The sequence below is a fragment of the Oncorhynchus masou genome, chromosome 17, assembly GCF_036934945.1.
Source record: "Oncorhynchus masou masou isolate Uvic2021 chromosome 17, UVic_Omas_1.1, whole genome shotgun sequence".
NCBI lineage: Eukaryota > Metazoa > Chordata > Actinopteri > Salmoniformes > Salmonidae > Oncorhynchus > Oncorhynchus masou.
This window is the reverse complement of record NC_088228.1, coordinates 32,169,220-32,187,919: the sequence shown is the minus strand read 5'-3', so window position 1 is coordinate 32,187,919 and position 18,700 is coordinate 32,169,220. Positions and strand designations below refer to the sequence as shown.

The 18,700-nt window shown below is 44.0% G+C and overlaps 1 protein-coding gene across 2 annotated transcripts in view; it reads right to left on the bottom strand.

Moving 5' to 3' along the window:
- The window catches only part of LOC135558864 (E3 ubiquitin-protein ligase mib1), a 98,393-nt gene that overhangs the window by 60,118 nt on the left and 19,575 nt on the right, over nt 1-18,700 (bottom strand). For both annotated transcript variants that reach the window (XM_064993044.1, XM_064993045.1), the window contains exons 4-10: nt 8,138-8,242; nt 6,213-6,279; nt 4,849-5,053; nt 4,459-4,645; nt 1,435-1,579; nt 1,050-1,183; nt 91-198 (exon numbers count right to left, since the gene is read on the bottom strand). In XM_064993044.1, the coding sequence (XP_064849116.1) occupies nt 91-198; nt 1,050-1,183; nt 1,435-1,579; nt 4,459-4,645; nt 4,849-5,053; nt 6,213-6,279; nt 8,138-8,242 (951 nt within the window). The remainder of the gene's footprint in view (nt 1-90; nt 199-1,049; nt 1,184-1,434; nt 1,580-4,458; nt 4,646-4,848; nt 5,054-6,212; nt 6,280-8,137; nt 8,243-18,700) is intronic.

Sequence of the window (18,700 nt, the reverse complement as noted above, 5' to 3'; positions counted from 1 at the left end):
GTTGAGAAAAGAGTTTAAGTACATGAGTATTGTAGAGGGGACTATAGTATTGATTTTCAGCATTGAGGAGGGACTGTTGGAAGTACAAACCTCGGCCTCCAGGTCCACGTTGTGTTTCAGCAGCAGCTTGAGGACGTCCACGTGTCCGTTCTGACTGGCCGCCTGCATGGCTGTGTGTCCAGCACACTGCCCGTTCACCTACAAAACACACAATATAACACTGTGTATTTTTGTATTTTGAGTTTATCCAGTGCACTGCCTCATCACTTGTAAACAAAATAAAAAATATGCATGTGTATTTCATTGCCAACTGCGGTACTGCAATACTTGGGGCATAAATATTATTGCAGGCTCCTTTGGGAGTCACAGAACGTGTCTTGTCCTGGCGGGCAGATCACTTGGCACAGCTCACCGAGCTTTAAGCAATAATTTCACTGAAAGGCACCGGGGCACCTGGCCAGCCCTCACAGCACTGACACACACACAGCCGCTGAGACTGCTGCAGAACGCTAAGATGATCTACTCTAAGCAGCTCTCGAAAGGCAATAGGAAATAGGAGAGTGCAGACAGCTCTCCTTAGGGGAAGGTTGTTGGCCTGGTTGATGTAAGGATGCAGAAAGGGACAGGAGTTTTTCCTGACTGTGGCCCCCTGACAAGGAAAAACTCTGTGCCCCACCTACAGCGTATAACTAGGCCCCAGAGATGTCCTAGTAACGTGGACAATTGGCCCTAGACCATAACATGGTGTATGTTCACCATGTCGAGGCGGTGAACGAAGCAAGCACTGCAGTGCACGCCAATGACCTGGATGCTTGCACTGGGCCGGAGCGGAATGTTTTTAAGATGAGGCGTGAAGTAAATGGCTGTGACTGACTGCAGTAAGCGGTGCTGTACAGAAGGCACATCAGAATGTTTACTTGTGCCCTGGAGAAATGTCTTTCTTTATAGCATTGTTTTGCAATCTCAATTTGCAATAAATAGATCTTAAGGAGAAAACAATGGGGACTAAATTAAACCCTGAAGCTGTGTTGAATGCAGGGATCACTTACGTCCACGTCAGGTCTCTTGAGGATGTCCTCCACCTTGGCCAGGTCGCCATTGGCTGCTGCTTTGACCAGCTCCTCGTTGATGTCACCAGACTCTTGGGTCTCAAACAGCTTCTTCAGCAGCTGAGACAGACGCTCTACACACACACACACACACACACACACACACACACACACAGAGAGACAGATGGAGAAAAAAAACGTTCTAAGTTCATCCTCTAGATCCAAGAATGTGTGTGGTGTGTACAAGTGGTCAGTGTACATGCATGCCCACTTATAAACGGGCTAGAAGCAGATACGGAAAAAATATTTGTTTATGGTCTGTGTATCTCTGTGTGCACGCACATCCACTACGTGTCTGTTCTGACTGTGTGTGTGTCCTACCTACCTCCGGATGCATTGGTGACAGCGGAACCAGCGGGGGCCACTTTGGTGACGGCAGCAGGGTTGTAGGTCCATGACGTTCCACACACCTCCACCTTCAGGTCGCTGTCTGAGTAGATCTGCTGCACGCGGCCCACCTTGCCCAGGGTCTGAGGGAAACATTACATTATTACGTTGCTACAGCGTTTCATTACAATCACAAAAGAGCATAAACACATCGTATTGTTAGAGATACATTGTTAGTTTGTCTTTGACGACAAACCAGTGCTGCGATGAAAGAGCTTTCTCATAAATAAGTACTGAAGATTAGTGAATTCTGAAACTCCTTTGAGCATTTTGGTGTCTAACACAGGGAGGGTAAATGATCTAAGACATAAAAGATATAGAAAACAAAAAGCAAAAAAAAAAACATCGCCAAATAAATGTCACACAGAAAAAGAGATGCCGTGTGTCTGTGCACCCAATTTCTACAAAACCCTTTGTTCCTCTTTCAGGAATAAAGACTTGGCCCTTTCTTTCCAAAAACATGACAGGAAAGAATAATCACAGATGACTAAAAGCACTGTTCTGATTATTCATTCAAAGGGAAGGGCAGTTGAACGGCTGAGCGAACGCCAGACTTATTTCTCATCTATATAGCCAATTACCTGGGACCTTGTTGATGTCCGTCAAGGGACACACACACACCAGAAAATAGTTCCACTGAAACGCCGTACGAGTTGAGTAATGAAAGGCATTTGCTGGCTGTCTCGCCGGTTCGTTTCAATATCCACAGTCTTCAGCATACTAGATAAACGCAGTGTGTCGGGCATGCATTCTTTCTACACAGTATGCTAATGTCAATATTAAAACAGACAAAACACTAGGTTGCAATATATCCACTCGGTGGCCAGTGTATTAGGTACACCAACCCATTCACAAAAATGGTTCGCGCCAACAGATAGTGAGTACCATGGCCGTGGCATGCTATATACAGCGGGCATCGAGGCATTTAGTTACAGTTCAATTGAAATGAGCAACTTTGAGTGTGGTATGATTGTCGGTGCCAGGTCGCGTCGGGTTCCAGTATCTCAGAATCGACCGGCCTCCTGGTCTTTTCACAGTGTCTACGGTTTACCGAGAATGGTGCGACAGACACACAAAAAAAACAGCTATACAGCAGCAGTCCTGTAGGGCCAAAACATCTCGTTGATGAGAGGTGGAAGGAGAATGGCATGAGCTATGCAAGCTAATAGGTGACCCACAAAGAATCAAATAACGGCTCAATACATCAGTGGTGTGGAGAACGGCATCTCGGAACGCACAACTCGTTGGTCCTGGTCACGGATTGCAGCTGACGACCACACATGCTAAAAACAAGAAGTGATCACCGACACCAGACAATTGAGTAGAAAAACAACTTGTTATTTTAGGTTCTGGGCATTTGTTTTTCAGTCCAACAAAAAACTTAAAAGTGCCTATACAAATTCCTCAATGTCACTAAAACTAATTCCAGTGTCAGCCTGCCAGTTTAAAATCTTTGCCCGTGTGTACACGTGTAGGCTACCTGCCACCCCCTTTCCAAAGTATAGGCTTCTGCAGCCGACTGACGTTATGCGTGATTCGGAAATTATGGAGGCTTTTTATTTTACTAGAGAAGAACGGATTCACTTTTTCAATGACAGTTGAGGATACTATAGATATCACGTTTCACATGGGATTTGTGAAATCTTTTTATTTTAATTATGGTGCCGCTCTGCAAACGCAAGCTTGTTAGCAAATGCCGGTCCAACGTTAAGCCAACTCTCGGAAGTTCAAAGACATTCAAAGTTCCTCCATAGAAGCCGCTCCTCCGTTGGTGTCATTCTGTGGGCCTAATTCAGATCATGTAAATCACATAAGATGCGCTTCAAGCCAAGCCTCCTCCACACCTTCTCTTGCGCTCTCCCCACACGCATCATTTCAGTCGCCCTACACTTGTCTGTCCAGTGCATGTGAACAACTATTGCACTTGATTGGTGAAGTCATTTAATGTTGAGCTTAAAAAAAAAAAAAAAAAAAAGATTTCAGATGTATCAAAAGGAACAATAGCAACCAGTACTTTTGGGGGTTTGAACCGGTTCAGAACTTTATTTTGCTGGTCAGAAAATTGGAACGGAACCAAATAATAGTTATATTCGGGAACAAAACGATTGCGTGCGCAACTATGAGGCAAAAGAAATGGGTATGGCTTAGATATTGACAGCTTGTCAACTATATTTAGTCTCCAATGTTTACTGCACAATGAGCGCTCATCTCTCAAATACATTGTTACATTGGTTGGTTAGCTAGCAAGCAAATGTTTGCCATATTAGCATTGGAGTGACAGTCAAAACAAGACATGGTATCAAGAACAAGATCCAACGAGCTACTTACGATTCCCCACATAGTAGTTTCTTGTCACTGTTGCTCGCTATCTGCCCATCCAGAATCATAACACACAGCCTTCTGCCCCTTTGAAGAGCGTGCGTCGGTTTTGTGACGGCTAACCCGTCTATAGGGGGCTGTAGCAGGCAGGCGGAGAGCAGCACCATCAGTGGGTAGTGATCAAAGTAAGTACCTATCACTGGGTTTTAAAGCTCGTTAGCTGCCGAGGGGGTTGGTTTTAGTGGAGTGTTGGACGATTGTAGTGTGATTTAACATACAGTTTGATGGGACGAAGCAATGACGATCCACAATTATGCCAGTTTACAGACTTCCAGCCTAAAATCACAATAGCCTAGTTTCTGCCATAGTCATCACATAACGTTACACCCCAGTGATACGGTCATTGTTACGTGGGAGGTGAGAAGAAAGAAAAATGCCTTTATGCTGACGAAGGAAACACTTCCATTTGACCACTGATGCTGTGAGTTCTGGCTTTTATTGCTTATACAAAACCCTAGTCAGAAAACACAAGATGTCAGTTTAAGAGTTTTAAAAAGGTGTGTTTGTCTGTTACAGGCACCATGGCATAGGCCCTCCAGTTATGAGGTTTAAGGGTGTGTGTGTGTGTGTGTGTCTGTCTTACAGGCAGCATGGCCTCGGCCCACTCCCCGTGTCCTCTCTGCAGCAGTTTAATGCGGTCGATGTCGTAGCAGATCTGGACCAGGTCTCCCACCAGGAACTGGGAGCTGCCGCCCTCTGCCCCCGCCGCAACACCTTCCCCACTACGCACCACGTTGGCTTTGGTCAGCACCGCAGGGTTGAACGTCCACCTGGAAACACACGTTGGTCACGATTTATTTCAGATGTGACATGGAAATTAGTGTCGGAAATATTTTTTCATTAGGCCAAATACGTTTCAAGTCCGTGTCATGCTCTTGTTATGACACAGAGGGTGCCGCTTGTGTCATGACTGGATTGACCTGACACCCCTATACTTGTGCACTGGTCTGAATCCTGAACTGGTAGAGCTCACCTGTTCCCGCTGGGGTACTGCACCACAATGTCGTGGTCCTCGTCAATTCCACACACGGTACCGGTGGTGGTGAGGGTCTCGAACATGCCGTCTGTCCATCCTCCGTGGCCGTGCTGCAGGGACTGGACTATCTCCAGGTCCAGGTCGATGTTGACCAGGTCTCCAATCTGCAGACCGCCTGGGTTCCTGTTGCCATTCTGTTCGCCTGTGGAGTGAGTGCAGGGGGAATACTTTGGGGGAACACTTTGGCAAAGTGGGTGGGGTTATATCCTTCCTGTTTGGCCCTGTCCGGGGGTGTCCTCGGATGGGCCACAGTGTCTCCTGACCCCTCCTGTCTCAGCCTCCAGTATTTATGCTGCAGTAGTTTATGTGTCGGGGGGCTGGGGTCAGTTTGTTATATCTGGAGTACTTCTCCTGTCCAATTGGTGTCCTGTGTGAATCTAAGTGTGTGTTCTCTAATTCTCTCCTCCTCTCTCTTTCTCGGAGGACCTGAGCCCTAGGACCATGCCCCAGGACTACCTGACATGATGACTCCTTGCTGTCCCCAGTCCACCTGGCCGTGCTGCTGCTCCAGTTTCAACTGTTCTACCTTATTATTATTCGACCATGCTGGTCATTTATGAACATTTGAATATCTTGGCCATGTTCTGTTATAATCTCTACCCGGCACAGCCAGAAGAGGACTGGCCACCCCACATAGCCTGGTTCCTCTCTAGGTTTCTTCCTAGGTTTTGGCCTTTCTAGGGAGTTTTTCCTAACCACCGTGCTTCTACACCTGCATTGCTTGCTGTTTGGGGTTTTAGGCTGGGTTTCTGTACAGCACTTTGAGATATCAGCTGATGTACGAAGGGCTATATAAATAAATTTGATTTAATTTGATTTGAATGCATACTGGTTACACAGTAAAGGGGAGGGGGGGGGTACATTCCTTACACTATGTAACCTTTATTTATCTAGGTTGGTCTCATTAAGATAAAATAAGGTGGACAAATCAGGTCCTGGATAGCCTTGTGTGATTATCTAATTTGGTTTCTGCAGTGCTGCATCAGGTGCCTAACATAACCCAGGTATCCCTGGACAGGAAAATCTGAGAGAAGAGAATAATTTTCCCAGCCAAGGAGCTGGGATTGTGGGAATGCTGTGCCAGTGTGACCTGTGACTGCACCCAGGCTGTCTCAGTACAGCCTGGTCCTGTCTGTATCTGTGTGGTGCTGCCACCTAGTGGACAATACCAGCCTAACTGCAGCCTGGCATGGATGTGCTCCTGATGCCCTTGGACTCCACTGCAGAACACTGTGCTGGGGAGAAATTGGTGCAATATTGACGGTAGGTGTAGTACAACGGATTACTAATACAGTACTCACCTAGAACAGGGCAGTGGTCTCTGTAGAAAGAGCCTCCTTTGGCATCCTGGACACATTTCAAATCCGACTGAAAAGGAGAGACGGGGGGAACAAAGTGTCAGCTAATTATCGACTTGATTCAATCTATTAGAACTGCAGCAGAAAAATGCGACAGAGTAAAATCACACCGTCTTAATACTGCGGCGACATTCTGCTAAAGTTACTGCAGGGTAGCGTGGCAACAACGGCATTACCCTCAGGGCTCTGAAGGATGTGGAAACATTGCATTACAAGGCTCTGGCTCGGCAGGGCAAAGAAGCCACTGCATCATGTCATTTGTGATGACTCAAATGTGGATGTGTATCCACTGTGACAGTTAGAGGGCAGCCGTGCTGATTACAAGGCAGTGCAGACATCTACCCAGAGATGAAGGAACACAGCAGGGTTCACTAACAGTTCTGTCCCAAATGGCACCCTAGTCCCTATATAGTGCACCACTTTTGGTCTAAGGTAGTGCGCTTTAAGGGAATAGGGTGTCATTTGGGATGCTAGCCATGTTCATAGATGTGTGATATCAACCAACTTGACTCTTTTTGGTGCCCTTTTGCACAAAACAAATGTGTAAAAAGATAAGGGAAAGGAAAGCACGCTGAGGAAATGCACTCTTTGGTAAATGTGTGAACCCAAGAGACCAGACTGTGGCTTTTTGATGCTATTTGAACGAAACTACTTTGTCAAAGTGCAGTTTCTTTTACCTTGTCAACAGTGCTCTTTTTCAGTCTAACTACCAATAACGTCAAAGCGTGTTACAAAAAGTGTTAAAGTATCAGATCATTTAAACACAAACAGCAAGGTTGACCAATGACCAGGATATCAAATAATATCTATTTTGTATTATTTTTTGGGGGAGCAGCACATATAATCCGTGCTGTAGTTCAGTCTTTCTTAAATTCTGGGTCGAGACCCAGTCTGAGTAAAAAAATTAAATGTTTTTTCTTATAATTTTAGGACTGTTTCAGCTTACTGTTGAGACGAAGAATAGTAGAAAACACAAGGTGCAAGTTTGAAATGTTGAAAATGTTTTGTTGTTTGAAATGTTTTATTTTGTTATGTCAGTCACTGAGTCACTCAATTAGCCGGGCATGCAGGACACGTGCCCAGGCATCCTAACCTCCAGGGGGCCCACATTGATTTTATTATTTAGTCTCACTCAGATAACATAAGTCATGATAAAATGTGTAGAATTGCAGAAAACTTGCTTCAAAACAGCAACATTTTCTCTATGCCCCATCACATAATGGTAGAATTACTGGGGGGTTGAAATTGCTCCGCCGTCAAGGGGATTGGGGGGGCACTAAAATGTTTTGCCTGCAAGGTGGGAGGGCTCCCAACCAAATCTTGTTTAGGGTACCTAAAAGGGGGCATGTTTTCATGAGCTTCAATCTCAGGAAAACATAGAATTTCTAATTTGGGTCCCAGAATGAAAAAGCTTAAGAACCCTTGTTTTATTCAATCAGATGCCGTATACCCGAACCCCTCAAACCTACCAGACCTATTAGAATAACAAAAGACAAATCTGTTACGCAACCCAGCGCTCTGATTGGCCGTGTTCATAAAAAGCAGGAGTGTTCCGCACCAATCAGCATGCTGCCTGCCTGTCATTTGTGGCTCGTGTGGGACCCCTCCTCCTTTTCTCTCCACCCACTGAAGCTGACCTCCATGTTTGCTCTCTTCCTCATAAAGAAAGAAGGGAACAGATTGCCATTCTCATGTAGACCCCCTCCTTCCTTCCAGCTGCCTGTCACAATGGGGCCCCGGCTGCTGGCTGGCTCTCCACCACAAAGGCTTGGCAGCACAAGAAAGACCCCAGGCTCTTTGGTCAAACACAAAGACCAACTGACAGCTGATCTTTTGTGAGTGAGTGAGTGAGTGGTGCTTTTACTCACCATCCCCTCAAAGCCCACCCTGTAGAGGTTCTTGGCCCCGTTGTCCCAGAGTACGTAGGCTGCACTGTGGGGGCTGGCTGCACTCCAGTCCTGGATCTCTGTCACCTGGGGAGGAAGAATGAGAGGGGAAAATATGAAAAGAGTGAGGAACTAGCAAAGACATTCCCATCTAAGAATCATGCTAAAGGCATGCCTTGGGGTTTTCATAAACTATGTTGGATATGTCAAATGTATTCCGTGGATTTGGGCAAATAAACAAATAATGGCACATAAATATATATCATAATATATAATTTAACATGGAACCTCAGACAGAGCCTAAAGAGTAGAAATGATGGAGTAGGTATACACAGTGCATTCGGGAAGTATTCAGCCTTGACTTGTTCCTCTTCCTACGTTACAGCGTTATTCTAAAATGGATTAAATTAACTTTTTCCTCATCCACCAACACTCAATACCCCACAATGAATGAGTGAAAACAGGTTTTTAGAAATGTGGGAAAATATATTAAAAATACAAAACTGACATAAGTGTTCAGAACTTTTGCTATGGCACTCGAAATTTAGCACAGATGCATCCTGTTTCCATTGATCATCCTTGAGACATTTCTTCAACTTGATTGGAGTCCACCTGTGGTAAGTTGAATTGATTGAACATGATTTGGAAGGGCACACACCTGTCTATATAAAGGTCCCACAGTTCACAGTGCAGGTCTTTGCAAAAACCAAACCATGAGGCCGAAGGAATGGTCCGTAGAGCTCTGAGGCAAGATTGTGTCGAGGAACAGATCTGGGAAATGGTACCAAAAAAATGTCTGCAGCATTGAAGGTCCCCAAGAACACAGTGGCCTCCATTCTTAAATGGAAGAAGTTTGGAACCACCAAGACACTTCCTAGAGCTGGCCGCCTGACCATTCTGAGCAATCGGGGGAGAAGGGCTTTGGTCAGAGTTCCTCTGTTGGGATGGGAGAACATTCCAGAAGGACAACCATTTATGTAGCACTGAACCAATCAGGCCTTTGTGGTAGTGGCCAGACAGAAGCCACTCCTCAGTAAAAGGCACATGACAGACCACTTGGAATTTTCCAAAAGGCAACTAAGACTCTCAGACCATGAAAAATATGATTCTCTTGTCTGATGAAACCAAGATTGAACTCTTTGGCCTGAATGCCAAGCATCATGTCTGAAGGAAACCTGGCACCATTTTCAGCGGCAGAGACTGGGAGACTAGTCAAGATCGAGGGAAAGATGAACGGAGCAAAGTACAGAGAGATTCTTGATGATCATCTGCTCCAGAGCGCCCATGACCTCAAACTGGGGAGAAGGTTCACCTTCCAACAGGACAACAACCCTAAGCACACAGCTATGACAACGCATGAGTGGCTTCGGGACAAGTCTCTGAATGTTCTGGAGTGGCGCAGCAGGAGCCTGGACTTAAACTCGATCGAACATCTATCAGACCTGACAACGCTGTCCAACTTTATAGAGTACCAGACGCACACACCAAATTGGGGTTCTCTTTCTCCGCGCACGCTGTTTGAGTCTGATTTCAGATGTACTAAATTGATAAAATCTCAAATCTAGTGCAAAGGCATTTTAGAAGCATTGCCTCTCTAGTTAAAACCGGACAATCATTCAGTCTTCTAAACTCCAGACTCCATTTAATGCCAAGATGTTTATTTATTTTCGATTATACTTTGGTAATGCTTTTTGTGATGAGTAATGTAATGTTACATGGAAAATACAACTAACGGGACGCAGAACTAAATGTATATCACACTCGCACAAATGCGACCAGTTATTGTTCGTATTTGCATTTCATTTCTTTCACTAGCAAATGCGAGTGAACTGCTGGCAATTTAGAGCCCACTGAAAGTCCATATTTTGTTTGCTAACATTAGCTTGAAACAATTAGTGTTTACCTTTCCACAAAACAGAGTCGAAAAGGGATTTGTGTTTACGTACAGCTGACAAACTCCTCATCACAAGAAACAGGAGGGGCAGACATGGGGTAGCTACATCCAATAATGGTGTATTAATGTCCATTGACACAAACTCTGCATGTCTGTGTGTTGCAGCTTGAAAATCTGGAAGTTAGATTTACTTAGTGGATTGTTTATTAAAAAAAATTTTTTTTAACGTTTTTAAAAAATTAAAAAAATGTTTTAAATAAAAAAACAAAATCAGGCCCTATTCATTTCAGCATACTTTTAACTCGTACCTGTGTACATGGACAGATAATTGCGTAGTTGGCAGGTCTGATCTCTGGAGAGACCTGAAAATAACTGTGCAGGGACGTTCCCCATCAAACCTGACAGAACTTGAGAGGATCTGCAGAGAAGAATGGGAGAAACTCCCCAAATACTGGTGTGCCAAGCTGGTAGCATCATATCAAAGAAGACTCGAGGCTGTAATTGTTGCCAAAGGTGCTTCAACAAGTACCGATTTCTGCTCTCGTAAAAGCCTGGGTTTTCTGCACGTTAACACCAGAAGCTAATTATCTTAAATGGATCAATTTAAAGTGTGGGTTCAGAGCTCCAACCAAACGTGTTGGTCATTACTGAGACGTGGTTAATAAAGAGAGTTTTGAACACTGATGTGAAACTTTCTGGTTATAACCTTTTCGGGAAGACAGTTCTTCCAAAGGTGGTGGGTGGAGTGGCAATCTTTACTAATGAACACCTTCAGCTCGGTTATCTCTACCAAGTATGTCCCCAAACTATTCTATTTGTTGATTTTACGCATTCAACTTTCAAATAACTCCGTTGACTGTTGCTGGGTGTTATCCACCACCATCAGCACCGGTCTATACCCTAAATGCCCGAAGCTCTCTCCTGGCCCCTTACACTAAGTCTGAATTTGTCCTGCTAGGTGACCTAAACTGGGACATGCTTAACCCACCTGACCAAGTCCTAAAGCAATGGGACTCCCTGAATCATTCTCAGATGATAACCAATCCCACAAGAAGACTCCAAACACCCAGAAAAGGCTACTCTCCTTGATGTTATCCTTACAAATAATCCTGATAGGTATCAGTCTGGTGATTTCGGTAATGACCTTAGTGATCACTATTTTACAGCCTGTGTTCGTAATGGCTGCTCAGTGAAACGAGCTGTCCTGATTTGTCACAGATGCTTGCTAAAAAACTTGAATGAGCAAGCCTTCCTTCATGACTTGCCCTCCGTATATTGGTATAGAATCAGCTCAATCACCGTTGTCGAAGACGCATGGAGCTTATTTTTTATATTTTCAGTGGTATTGTTAAATCTGTACCAACAAAGAAAATTAAAAACCGCTTCAGCGGTTCGACCGTGATCTGGCAGCGTAACTCCATCTCAAGAATTCCATTTCCTCTGCATACGCATACTCAGGCTGACTTTCCCAAGTATACTATTCGCCAATGTCCGGTCTCTTGACAACAAGATAGACGAAATTCGAGCGAGGGTTGCTTTCCAGAGAGCCAGAGATTGTAACGTTCTCCATTTCACGGAAACATAACTCTTGGGGATATGTTGTCGGAATCAGTTCAGCCACCGGGTTTCTCCATGCATCGCACCGACAGAGATAAACACCTCTTCAAGAAGAGGAAGGGCGGGGGTGTATGCTTAATGATTAACAACTCTTGGTGTAATTATAACAACACAAAGGAACTCAAGTCCTTCTGCTCACCCGACCTAGAATTCCTTACAATCAACTGTCGGCCATTCTACCTACCAAGGGAATTCTCGTCAGCTATCGTCACAGCTGTGAACATCCCCCCCTCAAGCGAACACCAAAACGGCCATCAAGGAACTTCACTCGACTCTGTGTACACTGGAAACTATATATCCGGAGGCTGCATTTATTGCAACTGGGGATTTTAACAAAGCAAATTTGAGAACAATGCTACTAGCTTCCGCAATGCATACAAAGACTTCCCCCGCCCTCCCTTCGGCAAATCCGACCACGACACCATCTTGCTCGTCCCGGCTTACAGGCAGGAACTCAAACAGGATGTACCAGTGATGAGAACAATTCAATGCTGGTCTGACCAATTGGAAGCCACGCTCCCAAAAATGTTTGATCACGCGGACTGGAATATGTTCCGATCAGCCTCAGAGGACAATATTGACCAATACGCTGACTCTGAGTGCGTAAAACAAATAGGTGCATTGGAGGCGTTGTACCCATTAAAACCTATCCCAACCAGAAACCGTGGATGGATGGCGGCATTTGCGTAAAACAAAGCGCGATCCACCGATTTAACCATGGAGAGAGGTCTGGAAATATGGCTGAATAAAAACAGTTCAGTTATTCCCTCCTCAAGGTAATCAAACAAGCGAAATGCCGGTACAAGGAAAAGGTGGCGTCGCAATTCCACGGCTCAGACACGAGACGTATGTGGCAGGGTCTACAGGAAATCACGGACTACAAAAAAAACACAGCCACGTCACGAATACTGAGGTCACACTTCCAGACAAACTAAACACCTTCTTTGCCCGCTTTGAGGATAATAGTGCCACTGTCGCAGCCCGTTAACAAGGACTGCGCCCAACCCCCCCACTCAGTGGATGACGTGAGTAAAACATTTAAACTTGCTAACACTCGCAAGGCTGCAGGCCCAGACGGCATCCCTCGTCGCGTCCTCAGAGCATGCGCAGACCAGCTGGCTGGTGTGTTAACGGACATATTCACTATTCATATTCGCTCCCTATCCCAGTCGGTTGTCTCCACAAGCTTCAAGATGGCTACCATTGTTACTTTACCCAAGAAGGCAAAGACAACTGAACTAAATGACTATCGCCCTGTAGCACTACCGTCGTCATGAAGTGCTTTGAGAGACTAGTCAAAGATCATATCACCTCCACCTTACCGGCCACCCTAGACCCACTTCAGTTTGCATACCGCTCCAACAAGTCCACAAATGATGCAATCGCCACCCCACGACACACTGCCCTATCCCATCTGGACTTTCTGACAGGCCTCCCCAGGTGGTGTAGGAAACAACATCTCCACTTCGCTGACCCCCAACACGTGGGCCCCAAAAGGGTGTGTGCTCAGCCCCCTCCTGTACTCCCTGTTCACCCATGACTGCGTGGTCATGTACGCCTCCAACTCAATCATCAAGTTTGCAGAAGACACAACAGTATTGGGCTTGCTCACCAACAACGACGAGACAGCCTTCAGGGAGGAGGTGAGGGCACTCGGAGTATGGTGTCAGGAAAACAACCTCCAACTACATCAACAAAAGGAGATGATTGTGGACTTCAGGAAACAGCAGAGCACCACCCCCCCCCCCCCCCCCCACACACACACACAAGCGAACTGGTCCACCCACACAGACAGTGTGGTGAAGAAGGCACAACAGCGCCTCTTCAACCTCAGGAGGCTGAAGAAATTTGGCCTGTCACCCAAACCCCTGAGACTTTTACAGGTGCACAATCGAGAGCATCCTGTCGGGCTATATCACAGCCTGGTATGGCAACTGCACCGCGCTCAACAGCAAAGGTTCTCCAAAGGGTGTGGCGGTCTGCACAAACCATCACCGGGGGCAAACTACCAGCCCTCCATGACACCTACAGCACACAATGTCACAGGAAGGCCAAAAAGATCATCAAGAACAACAACCGCCCGAGCCACTGCCTGTTCACACCGCTATCATCCAGAAGGCGAGGTCAGTACAGGTGCATGAAAGCCGGGACTGAGAGATTGAAAAATAGCTTCGATCTCAAGGCCATCAGACTGTTAAATAGCCATCAATAGCCATCACTAACTCAATGAGACCGAATCACTGGCCACTTTAATAAATGGATCACTAGTCACTTTAAACAATGACACTTTAAATAATGGCACTTTAATAATGTTTACATATCTTACATTACTCGTATCACATACATCATCCATATACTTATATGCACATATTCTTATTCACACTGTTAGATGTGTGTGTATTAGGTAGTTGGTGGGGAATTTAGATTACTTGTTAGATATTACTGCCCGGTTGAAACAAAGAAGCACAAGCATTTTGCTACACTCACATTAACATCTCCTAACCATGTGTGTCAAGCCTTGGTCTTAGTATTTTGTGTTTTAGTTAATTAGTTGGTCAGGCCAGGGTGTGACATGGCTTTATGTTATTGTGTTGTCGTATTGGGGTTTTTGTAGGCATTGGGATTGTGGTTGATTAGGGGTGTGTTTAGTTTAGGTTTGGCTGCCTGAGGCGGTTCTCAATCAGAGTCAGGTGATTCTTGTTGTCTCTGATAGGGAACCGTATTTAGGTAGCCTGGGTTTCACTGTGTATTTCGTGGGTGATTGTTCCTGTCTCTGTGTAGTTTCACCAGATAGGCTGTATATAGGTTTCACGTTCCGTTTGTTGTTTTTTTTGTATTTATTAGTTATTTCATGTATCGTTCCGTTTTTCCTTCATTAAAGACATGAGTAACCACCACGCTGCATTTCGGTCCGACTCTCTTTCAACAAACGAAGAACGCCGTTACAATGTGTATGTGACCAATACAATTTTATTTGATTTAAACTTAACCCCCAAAAACACCTGGGTCAGATGGTTAAGACCCTTTCTTCATTAAAGTTACTGCGCCTCTCCAACCTTTTTAACCCGTCTCTCCTCTCTGGGGAGGTTCCCATTGCTTGGAATGCAGCCACGGTGCATCTTTTATTTAAAGGGGGAAATCAAGCTGATCCTAACAGTTACAGGCCAATTTCTATGTTGCCCTGTTAATCAAAAGTGTTGGAAAAACTTGTCAATAATCAACTGACTGGCTTTCTTGAAGTCTATAGTATTCTCTCAGGTCCGCAATCTTGATTCCACTCAGGTTAGGGATGTGTCACTGCAACCTTAACGGTCCTAAATGGTGTCACCATTGCCATTGATTCTAAGCAAGGATGTCTTACTATTTTTATTGACTTGGCCAAAGCTTTTTCTACGGTAGACCATTCCATTCTTGTGGGCCGGCTAAAGAGTATTGGTGTCTCTGAGGGGTCTTTGGCCTGGTTTGCTAACTACCTCTCAATGAGTGCAGTGTATGAAGTCGGAACATCTGCTGTCTCAGCCACTGCCTGTCACCAAGGGAGTACCCCAAGGCTCAATCCTAGGTCCCATGCTCTTGTCAATTTACATCAACAACATAGCTCAAGAAGTAGGAAGCTCTCTCATCCATTTATATGCAGATGATACAGTCATATACTCAGATGACCCCTCGCCAGATTTTGTGTTAAACGCTCTACAACAAAGCTTTCACTGCCCTTAACCTTGTTCTGAACACCGCCAAAACAAAAGGTAATGTGGTTTATTAACCTCTCTGGGGTAGGGGGCAGTATTTTGACATCCGGATGAAAAGCGTGCCCAAAGTAGACTGCCTGTTACTCAGGCCCAGAAGCTAGGATATGCATATAATTGGTAGATTTAGATAGAAAACTCTGAAGTTTCTAACGTTTCTAAAACTGTTAAAATAATGTCTGTGGGTATAAGAGAACTGATATGGCAGGCAAAACCCAGAGGACAAACCACCCAGGGGGAAACAAATTGAGGTCATAGGATTTTCCAATTATTTTCTATGGGATACCCATATTATTAGGAACCTGGTTGCAGTTCCTATGGCTTCCACTAGATGTCAACAGTCTTTAGAAAACTTTCAATGTTTTTATTTTGAGAAATGAAGAAGTAGTCCTATTAATTCAAGTGTCACTCCAGGTGGACTCTACTGTTTTGGTGTGGGTGAACAGGAGCGTGCTCCACGTTGTTTTTATCCGGTATTAGAAACAGTTGATTCAGTCTTAAATTTGATTGATTATTTACTGTTAGGGTACTCGAGGTTGGATTAGAAATGTTGTCTGAAATGTTTGGACCAAGTAAACAGGTAACTTATTAGATACTATGTAGGCATTTTGGGCGAGTTGAAACCAGTGTATTTCTGAATCAAACGCGCCAAATAAATTGACATATTTTGGGACATAAAGAAGGACATTATCAAACAAAAGGACCATTTGTGATGTTTCTGGGACATATTGGAGTGCCAACAGAAGAAGATCTTCAAAGGTAAGGCATTAATTATTTGGCTATTTCTGACTTTTGTGGCGCACCTGCCTGGTTGAAATATGTTTTGCATGCTTTTGTATGCGGGGTGCTGTCCTCAGATAATCGCATGGTGTGCTTTTGCCGTAAAGCCTTTTTGAAATCTGACACAGCGGCTGGATTAATAAGAAGTTAAGCTTTATTTGATGTACAACACCAATTTTCAAGAACGTTAAATATTTGAATTTAGTATTTTTCGAACTTCGTGCTCCGGAATTTCACCGGATATTGGCGTCCCACCTGCCCGTAAGAAGTTAAGAAGAATGCCCCTCTCCCACCCGGTGTGATTACCACCACTAAGAGTTTCTAGTTTGAGGCCTGGCTAGATGGTACAATGTTCTTCTCTCAGCACATATCAAAGCTGCAGGTTACGGTTAAATCTAGACTTGGTTTCCTCTATCGTAATCGCTCCTCTTTCACCCCAGCTGCCAAACTAACCCTGATTCATATGACATTCCAACACATGCTAGACTATGGGGACAGAATTTATCGATTGGCAGCTAAGGGTGCGACTAGATGTTCTTTACCATTGCTGAGTTAAATAAAATAACCTGAGTAAAGTGTCTGAATACAGGCAATTTCCTTTGTTTCCCTTTAATAAATCTGAAAAAATTCTACAAACCTGTGTTTGATTGATGAGGTGGAAAAAAACTATTAATCTATTTCAGAATAAGGCACAACAAACGTAACAAAATGTGGAAAAAGTCAAGGTGTCTGAAAATATACAGTGCATTCGGAAAATAAGACATTTTTTGAAGTACAGCTATGAGGCTAAGGCAAGATTGGAAAATATTACAATAGAACAGTAAATAAAGTATCCCTTTAATTAACAGTCTGACCAACTTCCCTCTTTTATGTACAGTTGAAGTCGGAAGTTTAGCCAAATACATTCCAATTCCTGACATTTAATCCTAGTAAAAATTCCCTGTCTTAGGTCAGTCAGGATCACCACTTTATTTTAAGAATGTGAAATGTCAGAATAATAGTAGAGAGAATTATTTATTATAGCTTTAATATCTTTCATCACATTCCCAGTGGGTCAGATGAGGACATTTCTCCAAAAAGTACGATCTTTGTCCCCATGTGCAGTTTCAAACCGTAATCTGGCTTTTTTTATGGTTGTTTTGGAGCAGTGGCTTCTTCCTTGCTGAGCGGCCTTTCAGGTTATGTCAATATAGGACTCGTTTTACTGTGGATATAGATACTTTTGTACCTGCTTCCTCCAGCATCTTCAAAAAGGTCCTTTGCTGTTGTTCTGGGATTGACTTGCACTTTTCACAACCAAAGTACGTCTAGGAGACAGAACGCGTCTCCTTACTGAGCAGTATGATGACTGCGTGGTCCCATGGAGTTTATACTTGCGCACTATTGTTTGTACAGATGAACGTGGTACCCTCAGGCATTTGGAAATTGCTCCCAAGGATGAACCAGACTAGGAGGTCCACAATTCTTTCTGAGGTCTTCGTTGATTTCTTTTGATTTTCCCATTATGTCAAGAAGGCCTTAAAATACATCCACAGGTACACCTCAAATGATGTCATTTAGCCTATCAGAAGCTTCTAATGCCATGACATCATTTTCTGGAATTTTCCAAGCTGTTTAAAGGCACAGTCAACTTAGTGTATGTAAACTTCTGACCCACTGGAATTGTGATAAAATGAATTATAAGTGAAATATATTTGTCTGTAAACAATTGTTGGAAAAATTACTTGTGTCATGCACAAAGTAGATGTCCTAACCGATTTGCCAAAACTATAGTTTGTTAACAAGGAATGTGTGGAGTGGTTGAAAAACAAGTTTTAATGACTCCAACCGAAGTGTATGTAAACTTCCGACATCAACTGTATATACTTAAAGATGAATTATATTCTTATTCAGGCCCAAGTTCTATTTCTCACTTTGTGGGGTAAATAATATTCATTATAAACTAACAGTAGATCTGCTGCTAGGCTGGGGAACATGAAATAGCAGTTAGATGTGTGGAGGCGGGAGTTGCCTGAGCATATTGCTTTCAGCATCGTAAAACAAATTATACTATTAAATAACACAGCAAAATGAGTCCTTTAAAATTGACTGTGGGGAATCTTATATTGAATACAACTGGAGTCTAGACCGGAGCAAGATCCAGCGACAGAGCAAATCAGTTGGACAGGGCATTTGATTTCCATAGGGGAGCATGTTCTCTCGCCAATGGACCTCCTATTTTTTATGGGCTTTTAAGACATGTAGCCTAATTTAACTGTAAAATGAGGCTACATTTACTACATTTTAATAGGGTGTATGGGTCAAAATGAAACTTTGGTTGTGGTGTTATACTTTGTATTCCATGTTGCAGAGAGGCTTCTCAGGAACACAGAAGACTATTTCAAGAGTATAGGACTTAACATTACTGAGATCTTACTCAAGTAATTGGAGGGGGGTAAAAAAGTAACCTCGTCAAAAAGGCACCAAATCACCTGTCTGGATTCTTAATTTCATTTTGGTCATATTGTT